At 54.4% G+C, this 16,267-nt stretch overlaps 1 protein-coding gene and 1 long non-coding RNA gene across 32 annotated transcripts in view; both read left to right on the forward strand.

Annotated features, from left to right (window-relative positions):
* Positions 1–6,088: 6,088 nt before the first annotated feature.
* The window catches only part of LRRFIP1 (LRR binding FLII interacting protein 1), an 84,260-nt gene continuing 74,081 nt past the window's right edge, over positions 6,089–16,267 (forward strand). For 5 of the 31 annotated variants that reach the window (XM_030324066.1, XM_032594557.1, XM_030324067.1 and 2 more), the window contains exon 1: positions 6,092–6,334. In XM_030324066.1, coding sequence (XP_030179926.1) covers positions 6,269–6,334 — 66 coding nt within the window. In that variant the 5' untranslated portion in view covers positions 6,092–6,268. Of the gene's footprint in view, positions 6,335–16,267 lie in introns of all 31 variants that reach the window. The other 26 variants (XM_030324050.1, XM_030324051.1, XM_032594547.1 and 23 more) reach the window with 13 other exon arrangements.
* On the forward strand, positions 6,342–9,521 carry LOC115520073. Its single transcript, XR_003970684.1, has 2 exons — positions 6,342–7,264; positions 7,458–9,521. It is a non-coding gene; the product is annotated as an uncharacterized LOC115520073 (long non-coding RNA).

A 16,267-nucleotide genomic window follows, 5' to 3' on the forward strand; every position in this document is an offset into this window, starting at 1 on the left:
GTGGCCGTTTCCTTGGTTACAATAAATGGGAGATGCTTCTGCGATCTCCCACGTCCCCGGTCTGGCCTCAGGATCACCAGTTCTGAGAGACGGAATGAAAAAATGGATCCTTTTTTTTTTTTCCTCCAGGATTGCTATGGACTTATTCCTGGACACTTTTGGATATGAACTTAATTCCAGAGTATAATAAATCAGAGATTATGTTAAGTGTGGGTCCAACTTTACCCTGTGACAGCACCGCTGGGCTTTCTGGAGCTCGTGGAAGGGCTCTGTGTTTGGGAATGGAAACAGCATCGCCCTGGCTGGGCCAGAGACAGCTCTGTGGCAGGCCCTCAATTTCTGTTCCTCCTCCCTCAGCCCCATGCTCCTCGGTCCCTGTGCCAGGATCGTGCTCCCTGTTATCTGTCCTCTCCTGGCCACTTGGTTTCTCATCTCCATTCAGCTCAGAATCAGGGCCAAATCCCAAAGTCCAGACACCTGACCCTTTGGGCCAGAGTCTCTCGGGCCTGTCCCCACCCCCACGCCCTTTCCCCCACTCTCCCGTGGCTCCCACCTTTCAGCCTCTCCCATCCTCACAAACCGAGAGGGACAAATGAACACGTGTCCCTACCCGAGCCCTCCCCCCCATCCCTCCTTCCTCCCAGGCTGCCAATCTGCCATTTGTCACACCTGCCCAAATCGCTAAAAATGTTCAATTGTAGAATTTGAACAACGGCATGCAGTAGCCGTGTTGTAAATTAAAGGCTTCGTCACCCCTTCTCCTCCCTCCGTCTGCCGTGTGTAACACGGCTGTCACACCAGCCCACTGGGGCTGTCCGGAGACGCCTCTTTCTCTGTGTCTCTGACCTCCCCTCGTCCGTCTTGGCTTGTTGCTGGCACATCTCTCACCCCCTGCGTGTCGCAGCCCCACGATTCCTTCCCTCACCTCTTTCCTCTTCTGTGCCTGCGCTCACCTTCCTCGCCACCTTAAACCAGCTCACGCTTGTGACGGTGCCGATGGGCCTGCTGGACACCTCCACCAGGCTTTCTGCCCCTTCAGTGCCGTCCGCCCAAGACCCAAACTCATCACCTTCCTTAGAAAATCCAAAGGGATTTATTAGATGAAAAGGAAGCGTGGTGAATCGCGGGGCACTAGGCGGTTATTAAAGAAAAAAAAATTCCTAAAGACATTCCATTTTTAAGAGAGAGTTTCTATTCCCAGTTTCTACAAAAATAGAAAATACTGAAGATCTATGAGAGTTAATGATAACCTGCCAAAGTCCTCCGTTCAGGAAAATCATCCACCCACCCGCCCATCATTTCTGAAGTGCCCACCGTGTTCCAAGGTGAGGACACCCTCCCATTCTGGAAGGGCCCACTCCCGGGGGAGGAGAGGCTAAGTACCAAGTCGTAGGCAGCTGAGAGAAGGAAGCGTGTGGTTGTATCACACCCCAGCACAGGTGAGTGCTCCCTAAGCAAGAGCCGTTTCTACGCTAGAAACGAGCTCACTCTTCTTTTCAGCTCCCCCGGCCCCGGGTGCTTGTGTCCACTGGAGGCAGCCAGCATTCTGGCCCACAAGCTGTGTTCGCTGCCCCGTGGGGTGCAGCTTTCTCGGCAGATGGCAAGCGGGGTCTGGCCCTCCACCAGATGAAGTGCTTTGTAAACTGGACGGTGCCGTGCAAGTCTGGGTAATCGTTTCACGAACCGGCTTTTTAACGTGAAGTGTTCTTTGATATTCGCCAAAAGGGTCCATACGAAATCATAACAAAAATGCAAGCTCATTGCTTGTAGAAGGATTTAGAGACGTTCATTTTGTAGCAATTCGTGTTCACGAAAAGCAGTAGTTAACGGCTGATTGTGACTGATTTAGAAAAATGGTTTCGTGTCAGTCATCTGACTCAAGGGGAAGCCGAGAGCACCCCCCGCCCCCACCGTCTGCCCTCTGCGTCGTGCTAGGATCCCAGGAAGGGTTTGTCTCTGTGGTTCCGACACTTAGAACCAAACCGCAGCTGGAGGCAAAGCTCGTGAACCTAGCAACAGACCCAACACCATGGAGATGAGTAAACTCAGTTTGGGTGTGGCCATGTTGGTTAAATGTCCTGGCATTTGCCGGTCAGCTCTGCTTCTGCTGTTCCCAGAACCAAGTGAGACTGATCAATTTACCTTTGGCTCATTTCCCAGGGGTCCCTTAAGAAGTTAAGTCCCCACCGATGATCTTACTGTACATCGGAGAACTGCTTTTTAGACATTGGACATTCAACTTTTGTTGAGGGGGCACAGAGGATCACAAGCAGGGCGACTTCTAGGAATGCCTGAGAAAGTCTAGAGCGTTCAGGAACCCTCACTACAGAGCTCCCAGTGACTGCACGTTTGCTGGTCCTTAACAGCCAGGAAGGGGCCGGAAATCCAGAGTCCACCTGTTAGAAGCGGCACCTTGGCCAAAAAACTGTGGAACTGGGGGGAATTGAACCTGCGTCCCTAACCTCACAGCTGCTGATATAAGGACCCTGGGGCAGCACTGGCCCAGTCCAGATGGACGGCCACCCTGTTCTGAGCACATCCCCCCCCCCCCCCCCGCCCCCGTCATGCTGCTCAGCCCATGCAAAGACACCCCGGGTTTCTCCTGCTAACCTTCCTGAGGATGGAAACCTGGGGCTTCTTGTCTGCTTTCTTCTCACCTGACACTCAGGTGGTTTTAGTTTTGTCTTCTTCAAGGGAAAGGGTGTTGATTACTCTGCCAAGCTGCCTTTCGAGCCCCGAGCACGGGGGAGAAATGTGTATTTGGAGCGAGACATTCGACAGAATGTCACTTTTGACAGCTGTACCCCCTGTCTTCCATGTTTTCCTGCACTTGCCGAAAACAAGCTTGTAGGCTCCTCATTAAGTCCTTACAAGCGGCCTTGCTAAGAATTAAAAAAAAAAAAAAAAAAAACCTGCCTGGAAAGGGGGCTTCAATGAAGGACCTTTTCATTAGAGACCTATTTATAATCAAAATCAACAGAAGGCAACGCGACCCCTTGGGCCCCGGGATCTGCACAATAATATCAAGAAGCATGGATTCAGGGCTCCACTTACAATTTAGGCTCTGACATTCGCCCTGTGGCTGGGAATGGTTCTGGGACTTGGCCGTCTCCCAGGACTCCTGGACTGAGACACGCTCACAAGGGAGCAGTCTCCTATCTGGAAGGATGTTGGGTTAGCAGTTTGCTCTGATGTGCTCCCACTTAGTGGAGTAAGAAATCTCTTGTGCACAGACCGTTCTTATTTTACTGCTGGTATTGTTAGTTTATCCCTAGAACTAAAAGTAGCCAGCTTCTTCCTCCCTGACGGTGTCCTGCCACCCAGGGCTTCTGTAGCCGGCCCCTCTTGTAGCTTCTCTGGTCATCCCCGTTCTCAGCCATTTTAACTCAGTGTTTTTTGTTTTTTTTAATCTTTATTTAGTTTTGAGAGAGAGCGGAAGCAGGCTCCAGGCTCTGAGCTGTCCTCACAGAACCTGATGCAGGGCTCAAACTCACGAACCGTGAGATCATGACTTGAGCCAAAGTCGGACGCTCAACCGACTGAGCCACCCAGGCGCCCCTATGATTGAAACTTTTGATGTCATTAATTGTTACCTGAAATTATGTTATTGTTGGTCTTCTTGCCAGTTTTTTTATTTAAAATTTTTTGTAATGTTTATTTATTTTTGAGAGAGAGAGAGAGAGAGAGAGAGAGAGAGAGAGAGAGAGAGAGAGAATCTTAAGCAGTCTCCACGCTTAGCGCAGAGACTGACTAGGGGCTCGATCCTATGACCCCTGGATCATGACCTGAGCTGAAATCAAGAGCCAGACACTCAACCAACTAAGCCACCCAGGCGCCCCTCATTGTTGCCCTGCTTCCTTCCTGCTGTAGAGGAGGACAGGAAGTCCTGGACACCTTGGGTGGGGACTCTGGGGACCATGGGAAGAGAGGGGCTGACCAGCAGCATTGATTTACCTTTCCATCAGGCCAGCAGGGCTGCTCAAAGGGGTCTGTGCGTTGGTACCCTCGGTCCTCCCCTCTGTAGCGGGCACTGTCATTATCATTGGCATGTTTCAAATGAATCTCCAGACACAGCGCTAAGTAACTTGCTCTCGTGACAGAGCCAGGAATGGGACCAGGGACTTTAATTCCAGAGCCCACTTAACGGCTTCCCTGCTCGGTTTCATGGAGCTGATACTCAGATTGGATGGTGGCTGGAGGTTGGGGAGAATGCAGACATCTGGCATTGCCCCGTCACAGTGCCCTGCTCTGGGAGATGTGGTCATCGAGTTTAGGATGGCCAGTAGCTCTAGAATTTGCCTCCCCAGGTTGGAATATTCAAGCTGACGTCTATCATTCTCACCTGTGAAGTTGCTGCTGCTACCAAAATTATAATTGCTTTCCATGATAAATTCTCTAAGTTCCACACTTGTTTATGTAGAACAGTTTATTTTCTCCAATGAATGTAACTTTCAAGGATCAAGAATTGTACCACACTAACATTTCAAAAGAGGCACAGAATAACAAGAAAACAGGCATTAAAAGGTAGGCGTTTCACTCTTTGAAAGGTCATTTGGCAAACCTAAAGATCATCCATCAAAGCTTGGCGCGGAGTTCGCCTTCATCAAAGTTGAGGCCTGGTGAATTTCTCCCACATCGGTCAGTCCAGGCGTCTGCTCGGCCTCTCTTTCTGTCGCCCCTCCTCTCTCCCAGGTCAGGTCCTCTAGTCCATCAGTACCCCCTGTGCCCGCCCACCCTCCGGGTTAACCCCTTCCTTTACGAGCCCACTCCTCTGAAGCCTGGTGCTCCGGCGCGCCCGTCCACCGTGGGAAGGTCAGTGCGCACAGGCCACGCGCTAACATCTGGCGAGAACTGTGGCTCGGCGGGCAGAGTGCGAAGTTGGGCTGCTGTAACATCGAAACGTGAATCTGTGGTCTCGCAAGACTTTCTGGAGCCGCCTTTGCAGAGAATTAGGCCAAGCGATTCTACTGAAAACTCCCGTTTTGAGGCGGGGAGGTGGTCTTTCCGAGAAGGACCTTCTGGGCAGGAGGGGGCCCGAGCAGCCTCGACCCAGGAGAGGAGGAGGGGCGCAGCCAGGTTCCAGGCACCCAGGCCCAGGGCCTGGCCAGGGCAGAGTAACATTCCGGTGAAAACCTGCGCCGCGTCCTTCCCGTCGCTCCTGCCCCAGCCTGGCGAGGTCCGCTCTGCCCCGAGGACTTTTTAAGGAACGAGCAGCGCGCATCCCGGCGCGGGGACGACCCCGCTCCGCTCGGCCCCTGCCTCACACCGCCCTCCCGGCCGGACCCCCGGCCGGTGCACGCAGCCCCCCGGCTCCGCGCCGAACCGCTGGCACCCGCCCTCTTTGCTGCGCGGCCGACGCAGTTTTGTGGCTCCGACAGCCGGCCCCTTGTCGGGGCGACGCGTTAACGGGGTACCCCCGCCAGCAGGTGCTACCGCGCTCGGGCCGAGGTGGTCGCGAACTCAGAAGCTCAGTTTGGCGCGAGTCAGGAGGGCGTCGCGGGGCGGGAGCCGCGGGAAGCGGGGGCGGGGTCAAGGCGGCAGTCCGCCCCGCCCCCCGCCCGAGCCCCGCCCCGGAGGACCCCGCCCCGCGCTGGCTCCTCCCCGGAGGGCCCTTCCCCCGCCCAGACCCGCACGGGCCCCTCCCCAAGCAGACCCCTGTCCCGCGAGCTCTCCACCCGCAAGCCCCCTGTTTCCCCGGCCCCTGAACCTCTCAACTCGCGCTCCCCCGACTCTGGGCGGACAGCCGGGGCTGGGTTGTGGGCGGGCCGGCTGGGGTCTTTTTTTTTTTTTTCCTCCCCTCCACCTCCGCCTTTCCGGTGTCGAGCGGAGGGGGTTGGGTGGTGATTGATAACCGCGCAGCTGGGGCGCGGGGCGAGTAGGACGGACGCACAGGGTGGACGGGGGTGGCGGGGGCGCACGCGGGTGGGGGGCGGGGGTGGAAGGACCCTCGGGGGCGGGGCGCGCGGGAGGCAGGGCGGAGGGGGGGGGGACCCTCCGGGGCGGGGCGCAGGGGGCCGGCCCCGGCTCCACCGCCCCCGGGTGCCCCCGCCCCCTCCCCGCCCGGCCCCGGCCACCTGCGCCCCGCCCCGGCCGCGCCCGAGCCCGGGAAAGGCGGAGGCGCGCCTCTGCTTAGGGAAGGGCGAGTTCCCGTTGCGACGCGCCGTGTGTGTCCGGGGACAGTCGTCCGCTGCCCTGGGCATCGCGGATCCCAGGACGTTCGCGAGGGCCTTTCCCGGTTGTGCGAGACGGCGCCCCTCTGGCCGGCAGGATGACCAACCCTGCGGCCACGCAGAACAAGGAAATAGACTGTCTGAGCCCAGAAGCCCAGAGGCTGGTAAGACGAAAACACTGTCGAAACTTTCGGTTTGCCCCTGGCTGCCCGGGGCAGGGCGCGCCGCCGTCCTCTGGGCCCGGGGAGCTGTGGGGTGGGAGGTGCGGGCCGGAGCGGGCTCTGCCGTCGGGGCTGCGCTCCGGCCCCGAGGGCTCGGCCCCTCCTCGCGCGCCGGGAAGCACGTTTTACCGGCCGGAGCCGCCCCTCACCGGGACCAGGAGGAACGCGGGCGCTCCCCTCTGCCCGTAGCGGTGGCCTTTCGACGCGCTCCGCCCAGCCCGCGACGGCGGTGGACCCAGCGGAGGTCTCAGAGCTGCGCGTGGTCGGGAGTTTCCATCTCAGCTGCTAGTTTGGTGTTTGACAAAATCCAGCACCTGGGAACTGGTGCCCCCACGCAGAGGCTGGCACCTCCAGAGGCTGGGGTGGTTTGGGGTAGTATTTATCCTGCTCTGGATGTTAGGACCTTTGGGGCTGAGCCCCATTCCTCCAAACACCTCCAAGGACCCCTGTCACCTGATCTACTTTGGCTGGTCTCCTGGGGTCTCCAGGTCTGGACAGGACCCTCCCTCTACGGGATTTTGCAGTTACTCAGCTCAGTACCCAGTATTGGGATCCTGTATGTGGGGCTGGTTTGACATTGAAGTTGGACAAGGGGGTAGGGTGGCAAAGGTTTGTAATTGCCGGTTTTCATGAAGCTTGTGGTTGACTTCGAATGGGAACCTAGGGAGGCAGAGGGGTGCACTTTGGAAAAGAACCATGATGTCAATGCTACAGACAGGGACCCTAGATTTCCACTTTACTGGGCTTTTGTGGAAGCCTTGATAAAAGTGTGAGCCCAACACAATCACTCCTTCATCAGGCAGGAGTTAATCATCTACTGGGAGTTTGTGGAGGGTCCAAGATAAGACCGCCCTCGCCTTGGAGAGTTTACTGGTAAGCCGGGCAGAGGCGTAGAAATAAATAGACTGTGATGAATAACACTTGAAAGTTACCTTCCTTGGTGAGTACGGTCGGTCAGGTGGATATTTTTAAGGTCTGGTTTAGCGCGTTCCTATGGCCTCATTTTAAACCTCCATGAGCCAGACGTTGAAGCTGGTTCCTACCCCTTAACCTGGCTGGTTTCCAGGGGCCTGGGAGCCTGCAGAGGGATTCTGGTTCACCATCAGGGGAGCTAGAAGGAAGGACGAGAAGGCTGCTGGGAGATGCTGGTGTTTCGCGGAGGGGTCTGGGCAAACCATAGATGGCAGGCGCAGAGTGATGTTAACCTTGGGCAAGAATCGAGCTCAGAGGGACGACGTGCCGGGCAGGGAGCCCTCGAAGGAGGACAGAATAAACATGGAGAATCAGGATGTGAGGACGGGAGGCACAGGCCATCGGAGAAATGAGGAGAAAGAACCAGTGTGGCCTGGCCCTGGCTGTCGACTCCCCTTCACCCTCACCCCGTGGACTGGATCTGGTTGAGACACACACTTCTCAGAGGTGCTGTGGGACTAGGTGCCAGCGGGTCTGGAGTGGGCTTTGATTGAGGCGCGCCATTGTTCCCCAGCGCCTGGACCCAATACGCTCTGAAAACTGGAAGTTGTTGCCTTTTTTTGGTAAGGTTTATGGCAGAATTCATTTGGCCGGGAGACCTTCCCTGGCTGATGGGAGGCTGTTTTCTATCTTTCTCCCTCTCCTTGTGAATATTCACACATTTCTCTGCAGCCTGTGAATGGCCTTGATTGAGGGCTGTCGCTCCGGGTGGCCACAGACCATACGGTGTTTACAACTTACTACCCTCCTGAAATCCCAAAACGTTGAATTCTGGTCCCAGGAGTTTCCAACAAGAAATTGTAAACCTATAGGAGTTGTTTGGGTGTTTTTGTTTTTGTTTTCTTTTTAGTAAATAGTAGCACAAAGTATCTTAGAGTGGGGCTTGGGGAACAGAAATAAAACTCCATGTTTGTTTTATGAGGTTAATGGTCTGATTAAAAGGAAGTTGAACAGTTGGGGGCTCTTTACATAAGTCAGCCCTGGCCCCAGAGCTCCGGGAGAGGCCAGCGTAGAAACCATACATTTCTTGAACTTTTGTAACTTCCTCCTGTTTCAGATGGGTTGTGTTATCTCTGGTCCCTTTCCATATGCTGATTAGCACCAAGCCCTTACAGACCGACCAGCAGTCCTGTCCCGAGAAGGTGGACACAGCCTCCCAAGCCCCGTCTCATCATCACAGATACCTTTGCAAAGGTCCCCCAGGTCTGGGCGAGTGCCAGCATTGACCGGAGTCCGTGCAAAGGCCGTAGGCCCCTCTGTTGCTCAGTCTGAGATTTTGAGCCCTGGAATCATGGTTTGTTTTACATGGGTCATTTTCCCAAGCAGTTAAGGTATAAAAATAGTTACGTAAGAGCTTTTCCCATAGGATTAAGAGTGGTCCGCTAGGGCAGAGATAGAGACAAAAGTCCCTTTTGCTTTAAGAGTTAGTTTCTGTTCAGCCGAAGCTAACACGACATAGCGGAAGCCTCCTTAGCAACTTTTTTTCTTTTTTAACTAGAAAACCCTTGAGTCTAAACTGCCACTTACACCGAGCACAGGAAATCCAGTTACAAAACAGGTCTCAGGCCAAGTTAGTCGGAGTATTACCTGATTAGAGGTCCTTATCTGGTTTCTACAGAATTGTGAGGCCGAATGTTGGTGTAACATGTTTGTGCCTCAAAAGGCAATGTTCGAGAGGAATTTGTTATCCCTGAAAAATCAGGAGACGTGACTCAGCACAGGCATTGTTTATGACTGGTTACTCAGTGTTTCCAAGTATCTGTTCATATTTAAGAGTATTAATCTTGGAGCCTTGGAGGCCATAAGGTCCAAATTACTAACCTGTTATCGAAATAAGCCTATCACATCCCCCCACTAAAGGTTGGACCCAGAGGGTGGGGAGCAGAGGAGTTTGTACTCTGGGCCACCAAAATTTTAGTGGTTTTTTTTTCTTTTTTTCTTTTAATAAAGAAGCTCATTTCCATGGAATGGATTTACTAAATTTTCATTACTCCCACTTTTTAGATAAAATTACATACATTAGTTTCTTTCTTCCACATGTACATCCATGATGTAATAATTCAAAATTGCCATGCATTTGATCGCAGACCACTACTGAAAACTCCCCTTCCCCTGGCCACATTCCAAAATAAATAAACAACAAAAACCAACAACAACACGAATGTGTCTTCTGAGACTCCTCCATTCATTCGGGCAAGAGCCAGAGTTCAAGTGGTTTTTTGTTTTCTCCTCGGACAGTAACTGGACAGTGTTAAAGTCATGTAAGTGGTTTTTCCTTGAGTCTAAAGTACAACTACTTTGTAGTGGGGAAGTCATTTAGCCTCACTCGAACAAGGACTTTTTAACCAGAATGTTCCACTTGTATGCTTGCGTGATAGGGCTTGTCAAAGCAATGTCATTTCTGGTCCTCATGTCTTTTTCTGTTATCTGGCAAGTAGGTGTGCAATCTTCCAGGGGGAAGAGAAATAGAGTGGCCTTTTGGTGCGGGCTGGGACCCTCTCCTCCCTCCCCTGAAACTCCCCCCCTGCATGTTCTCCTGGTGGGCGCCTGACCTCACTTGTCTTCTCCCGGTGCTTTAAATTTTTTTTTTTTTAATGTTTATTTTTGAGAGAGACAGGGACAGAATGCAAGTGGGGGAGGGGCAGAGAGCGAGGGAGACACAGAATCCGAAGCAGGCTCCAGGCTCCGAGCTGTCAGCACAGAGCCCGACGCGGGGCTTGAACTTGGGAACAGGGAGGTCATGACCTGAGCGGAAGTCGGACGCTCCGCCGACTGAGCCCCCCGGGGCGCCCCTCTCCCGGTGCTCTTAAAGCTGAGTTGTGTTCGCAGCTGGTTGTGTGCTGCTGTGGGAGGTGCTGTGTAAGTATCAGCAGGCAGCACTTGCTGAGCCCTGCGGTGGCCGCCTTGCTAAGTGTTTTCTGCAGACGTCTTCCCTAGCCCTTGCTGGAACCTTGTCCGGTTGCCTCCACGTACAGATGAAAGGGAAACTGAGGCTCAGAGAGGTCAGGGGACTTTCCCAAGCGCACACAGCCGGCAGGCAGTAGGGCCGGCTCAGACCCAGGCCTGCTGGCTCAGAGCTGCTGCTGAGAACCATTGCCAGTGTATACAGTTTGCAGAGGCGCTGACCGGCCGCTGCTCGGCTGCTCTCGGCGGCCTCTGGGCTGAAGGACGTGTTTTTTACTAAGGCAGCCTCTTAGGACACATGCCCTTGCTCCTGAATGCATGGTGAGACGTCCTCGTTGCATCCAACGTTTTGTTGCCCTTCCTGGTAGTTTTCAGACAGAAGAAGTTTCAATGGGCTTTATTTTTCTAAATAAGGAAAAGAACAGTAGAAACGAAAGAGCTGCAGAAATTTCGATTTTTCTGTTTTCATCCTGCACTAACTTTGTAACTCTTACGGGTGTCAGCATCCTCCAGAAGCCTCCTTCCTGGGTGCTGTGTGCTTGCACCCCACCCCACCCAGACAGACAGGCTCCCTGAGAATTGAAGTGATGTGGGGACAGTTGTAAATAGCCCTGAGCTGCCTGATGTAGGAGCCCTGGTGCTTCTGGTTGTCCTGCCTTCTTTTGAGAAGGAACAGTTCCAATGTTTGGTTTTTAATGTTTATTTATTTTTGAGAGAGAGACACAGAGCACGAGCGGGGGAGGGACAGAGAGAGAGGGAGACATAGGATCCGAAGCTGGCTCCAGGCTCCGAGCTGTCAGCGCAGGGCCTGATGGGGGGCTCGAACCCATGAGATCATGACCTGAGCTGAAGTCAGACGCTCAACCAACTAAGCCACCCGGGCACCCCCAATTTCAGTGTTTTGTGACACCTTAAAGACACGGGGTTTGCAGAGAAATCCGTGAGCAGAACAGGTGAAGGTGAAGGGAGTGGAGCCCTGGTGCACTGGCTGCAACGGGACGGCCGCCAGGATGCTGTCACCTGCCAGTCCCACACTGTTATTTGTGGCCACACTGTATTTGTTATTTCTTTATTCCTTTGTAATTCCGGCATGATGAGGCTGTTAAAGGAAATAAATGTGAACATTCTCTCATCTCAGAAGAAAATACAGGAGGTGTTGGCAGCAAGAGGGGAAATGTATCTGCACGGAGGGTACCGTGCAACATCCTTCGTCATCGGCATCCGTATGAGTAGTTGCTGAACTCAAGAGGATGATGTGGAGTTTGAGTAAATGTTCCTCAAGTCACTGCTGTCGATAAAGTAACATGGATAATTTTGTTCCTGAATAATACCGGTTTGCTATTTTGGGCATGTGGGGTGCTTTTAAGAAGTTCATTACCCAGAAAAACAAAGTCGGGAGATTTCTGGTAGCAAAACGGGGAGAGAGAAGTGATCGTCTCACAGTAGAAACAACTCACCCCTGGTGGAGAGAGAGACACGGTTCTAGAGACAGAGGAAGCTCCCAGAGATCACATAGTCTGATTCCTCCCACTCCCTGTGATGAGGGCTACTGTTCAAAAGTGATGTCCTTTCCAGAAACCACACTCATAACTCTAGAGCACAAACAGGTGGGTGGGGGAAAGAGGTGATGGGGATTAGGAGGGCACTTGTGATGCACACTTGTGATGTATGGAAGTGTTGACTCACTGTACTGTACCCCTGAAACTAGAATTACACTACGTGTTAATTACCCTGGAAGTAGGATAAGATAACGTAAATAAAGAAATATTGCATGATTAATACCAAAAAAAAAAAAAAAAAGGCAACATACTTTGTCAGAGCCCATATACCTGGTAGACAGTCGAGCCAGGGGGGAAGGCTGGGGCTGGGTGTCTCTGCCTGCAAAAACCCAGAGCCCTGCTGAGGAGCCCGTGCCCGGCCTGCGGAGAGGTGGCACCGAAGTTCTGGCCTTTTCCATCTGGTCCCCCGGTCCGGGCTCCTGGAGGCCCATGGCCCAGCCACCTCAGCCTTGCAAGGTAAAGGCTTCTCTGAAGGCTGATGTTTTATCGTAAAATTCCATGATCATTTTACAGTCTACTCCGGAACCCATCGGAGTTGGTGTTTTAGATTACCAGTTAAATGTCAGTCTTTAACTTTCTGTCCTCCAAACCTTCAAGGAAAAATTGACAAAGTGTGTTTTGTTTAGTTTATGGCTCATGCAGCGGCCCCCGGACCCGTGCCCTTAACCTGTACCGGGGCTGTTTGGACAGTGTGGCCGTGCAGTAGAGAGGTTCAGCTCCCCCGCTCCACTCTGCATTTTATCAAAAACTGCGGTCCTCAACCCTGTCAGACCCAGTGCCCCCTTTTTATAGCAAGTTTTTCACATCCTCACTGCTCACCTGAAATGAAGTCCGTAGGTAGTAAGATCTGGTACACATCATCTCAAGTCAACGTAAGGTTTTAACTGTAGCGTTGAAATGAAAGCAAACGAAGGTAAATTGCGATAACAGAACGTAGATGTTGACATAGAAACGCTCCGGCCCTGATGTCCCAGAAGAAGGACGGAGCGGTCACACGTGTGCAGACCTGTGCCCAGCACCATAGCTGTGGGCAGACTGACACAGGCGTGCTCTGTCCCAGGTGCCGCACGTCACGTTGCTCTTGGTGGCTCGACGTTCCAGAATGGGCACCAGCTCTCCGAGAGGTCTGAACAAAGCCAAGTGTAGCCTTCCCTCAATTTTCATGCTGATCACATTCCTGGGATTTGCAGCGGAGGTTGAAACTGCACAAAACATACTTTGATTTTGTGTGTCAGTTGGAAGCCATTTGTAGATCCGAAACGGATAGAGTCGTTTTTTTCCGTCTGCCTAGATAGTCCGTGGGAAGGTTCTTCAAGGTGCAGTCCTGCCTGAGTGTGGGATGGTTCGCCTGCCATGGCCTGCCCCTTCCCCACTTTTTTTTGAGAGAGAAGAAGAGCACGTGTGTGTGTGTGTGTGTGTGTGTGTGTGTGTGTTTGCACACTTGCGCAGGGGAGGGGCAGAAGGAGAGAGAGAATCCCAAGCAGGCTCCACACTCACGTGGGGCTCGCCACGACCCTGGGATCATGACCCAAGCCGAAATCAAGAGGCGGTCGCTCAACCGACTGAGCCACCCAGGTGGCACCACCCTGCCCCTTAAATGCCATCAGTGCCTGCCTCCACTCACTGTGACCTCCCAACAACACGCCCCAAGTTCCCAAAATGCCCTCTGCAGGGTTGGCACCGCCCCCACTGATAACTGCCATGCCAAAGCATCTTCTCCTCCGTGGTGATTGTAGTTACAGACATGTCCCTAAACGTAGGTCCCCTCTTTGGGGAAAAACATACAGTAATTGTGTAAGCAAGGGTTTGGGGAAGATGAGCATTTTTTTTTTTTTTTTTTTGACATGCACATGACGGCTGAGGGACCCGGGGCGGTGGGTGCCTGGCACAGAGGCGACCTGAGCCTCAGTTGTGAGCTGCTGGCTGAGCACGATCCCCTCCCTGTTGGCACCCCTGCGGGAGAGCGTGTCCCTAATCCCACCTGCTTGCTTTGACTAGTGACCCACCTTTAGAACCTACTGCACGTGAGGGGTTGGGAAAACAGAAGTTTCTGGCTGTTGCCACTTCCTGGAACAAAGGCCACTCTGGAGAGGGATTCTGCACAGCTGTCCACTCTCAACGGGAAATGTGTGCGACGTTAGAAGGCGCTTCCAAGCGGGCCTGTGTACGTGGCCTCCAGCGACTCGGGGGTTTCAGGCCTGCCCGTCAGGAGCTGCGTTCCTCTGTCCTGGGGAAGAATCACATGGACAGAAGTGCTCTGCTGCTTTCTTTCTTTCTTTCTTTTTTTTAAATTTTTTAAAATGTTTTTATTTTGGGAGGTGGGGGGTTGGAAGGACAGAGAGAGAGGGAGACACAGAATCGGAAGCAGGCTCCAGGCTCCGAGCTGTCGGCACAGAGCCCGACGCGGGGCTCGAACTCACGGACCGCGAGATCATGACCTGAGCCGAAGTCGGACGCCCAACCGACTGAGCCACCCAGGCGCCCCTAGTGAACTTTAAATACATCCTTAAACTTTCCCCGAGAGCTTATGAGCTATAGTTACATTATGTGGCCTGGAGGAAGAAAGTCTGGTTTTCAGTTGTGCTGGAGTCTAAAGCCTGACGGCCAAAGCGAATGTGTATAATCAATGCTAAAGCTTCCTCCTAACTTTGGGACGCTGTTCAGCCGACAGACCGATTGCTTGTGTTTCTGCACAGCCCATGCGGCTCATTTCCACTTTACGTCTGAGGAGACTAAGGAGGCGGCAGTTGCTGAGGTCCCCAAGGCCTGGGCCCTCTCCGTTGACCCCGGCAGTGTTCTAGCTGTGTGGCGAGTCCCCTCCCACACACCTGTTCTCGGATGGTTGCACCCAGCGTCACAGAGCACGCAGTCACCTCACACGTCAGCAGCGTGCACGAGGGTGCCCTGGGCTCTGCACTGAGGCCGTGGCGGCCGGCTTCCGGCACCTTCACCCTGGTGCCTGTCTAGGCCCCAGGGCCTTCCTCGCGTAGCTGGAGGAAGTGAAGGAAGCATGTCTCGGTCCCCTTTCTCAAGCTGGCCCCAGAGTTGTGGCTCATGAACCCCTTCCCGCTCCCACGTAGGGTTCTAGAAGCCCTGGGAGGGCCCGCAGAGTCCAAGAGCGGAATAAGAACATTTCCCGTGACTGCAGGATGAGACGGCTTGGGAGACCGAATTCCACACTGTGCTCGAATCCCAGGAAAGCCTGGAAGCTCGGGACACGTACACACAGAGCCGGGCTTCCCTGTAGCAGCTCAAGGCTCTGCAAGGGACCCAGTCTCCCTCCTCCTCCGCCAGCTCCTGCTCTCAGCCCTTCTGTTCTAGCAGGTACTCCTCATGTCCCCGTACCTCAAGGGTCATCACGCGGGGTCCTCCGGGTGGTTAAATGGGGAGGAGCCACGAGAGCCTTAGAGCCCCCAGGTGCCACTGGAATTGGGGTGCAAGGTGTTGGGGGACGGGGTGTGGCAGCATCTCTGCCCCCACCCCCAGCCCGGCTGCAGGAAGGTGAGGTCGGCCGGGGTGCAGGGCGTTTGGGAGCTTCTCGGCCGAGGCCTGCCTCCTCCCTCCTCGTCCTCCTCACGTCCCCGCGCAGGACTTCTCTTTACAGTTGTCCTCAGCCTCAGACCGCAGCTGAGCGGGGCTGTCCCTGAGCTCCCGCCGCACCTTGGGATGACGCATCCGTCACGGCCTGGACCGTCTGATGCCCCGAGCAGGAGGCCTGTCGCGGTGTCAGCCCAGAACGGGTGCGTCTGGCTCTTCCCCCGCCGCCCTCTGTGTCCTGCTCAGTGGACTCGGCTTGTGCTCTGTGGCCCGCTGTGGGACCGGAGCCCGTCGGGGCTGTTGCTGTGGCGTAGTGACCCCGCCCTACAGGATCCTGCTTTCCCCCCAGACCGTTCACCTGCTCCCCGGCCCGGCCAGGCCCGTGCTGCGGGGACAGGGCTACCAGGGGAGAAGGGTCCCCCCCCCGCCACCCGTGCGCCCCTGCGGCCAGCCCCGGGCTGGTGGCCTCTGTGGCTGCGGGGACCCCACCGGGAGACCCAGGGCGTGCGGGCCGTTTGTTAGGAGGCCTGGGGTCAGGCCCGTGCCGCTCTGTGTGCGCAGCATCTCCCCCGCTGTACGCGACACCGTGGCGACGGAGGGCCGTCGTGTCTGCGGTAAAATGGACCGTGAACGCGGAACTTCGAAGGGTTCAGCCTTTTAGAATTATTCTAAGGCCACTGTGGCGATGAGTGGAGGCTTCTGACCGTCTCCGTCATCAGAGGGCGCCTCACTTTAAAACCTAGCATGTCAGGGGGCCTGGGGGCTCAGTGGAGCGTGCGACCCTTCATCTCGGGGTTGAGTTAGAGCCCCATGCTGGTTGTAGAGATTACTAAACAAACAGAATCTTTAGACAAACGAAACAGGGTCAGTAAAGCTCCGTCTGTGGGGTTCCCAGCCAGGGCAG

This window comes from Lynx canadensis, chromosome C1 (assembly GCF_007474595.2).
Source record: "Lynx canadensis isolate LIC74 chromosome C1, mLynCan4.pri.v2, whole genome shotgun sequence".
Classification (NCBI taxonomy): domain Eukaryota; kingdom Metazoa; phylum Chordata; class Mammalia; order Carnivora; family Felidae; genus Lynx; species Lynx canadensis.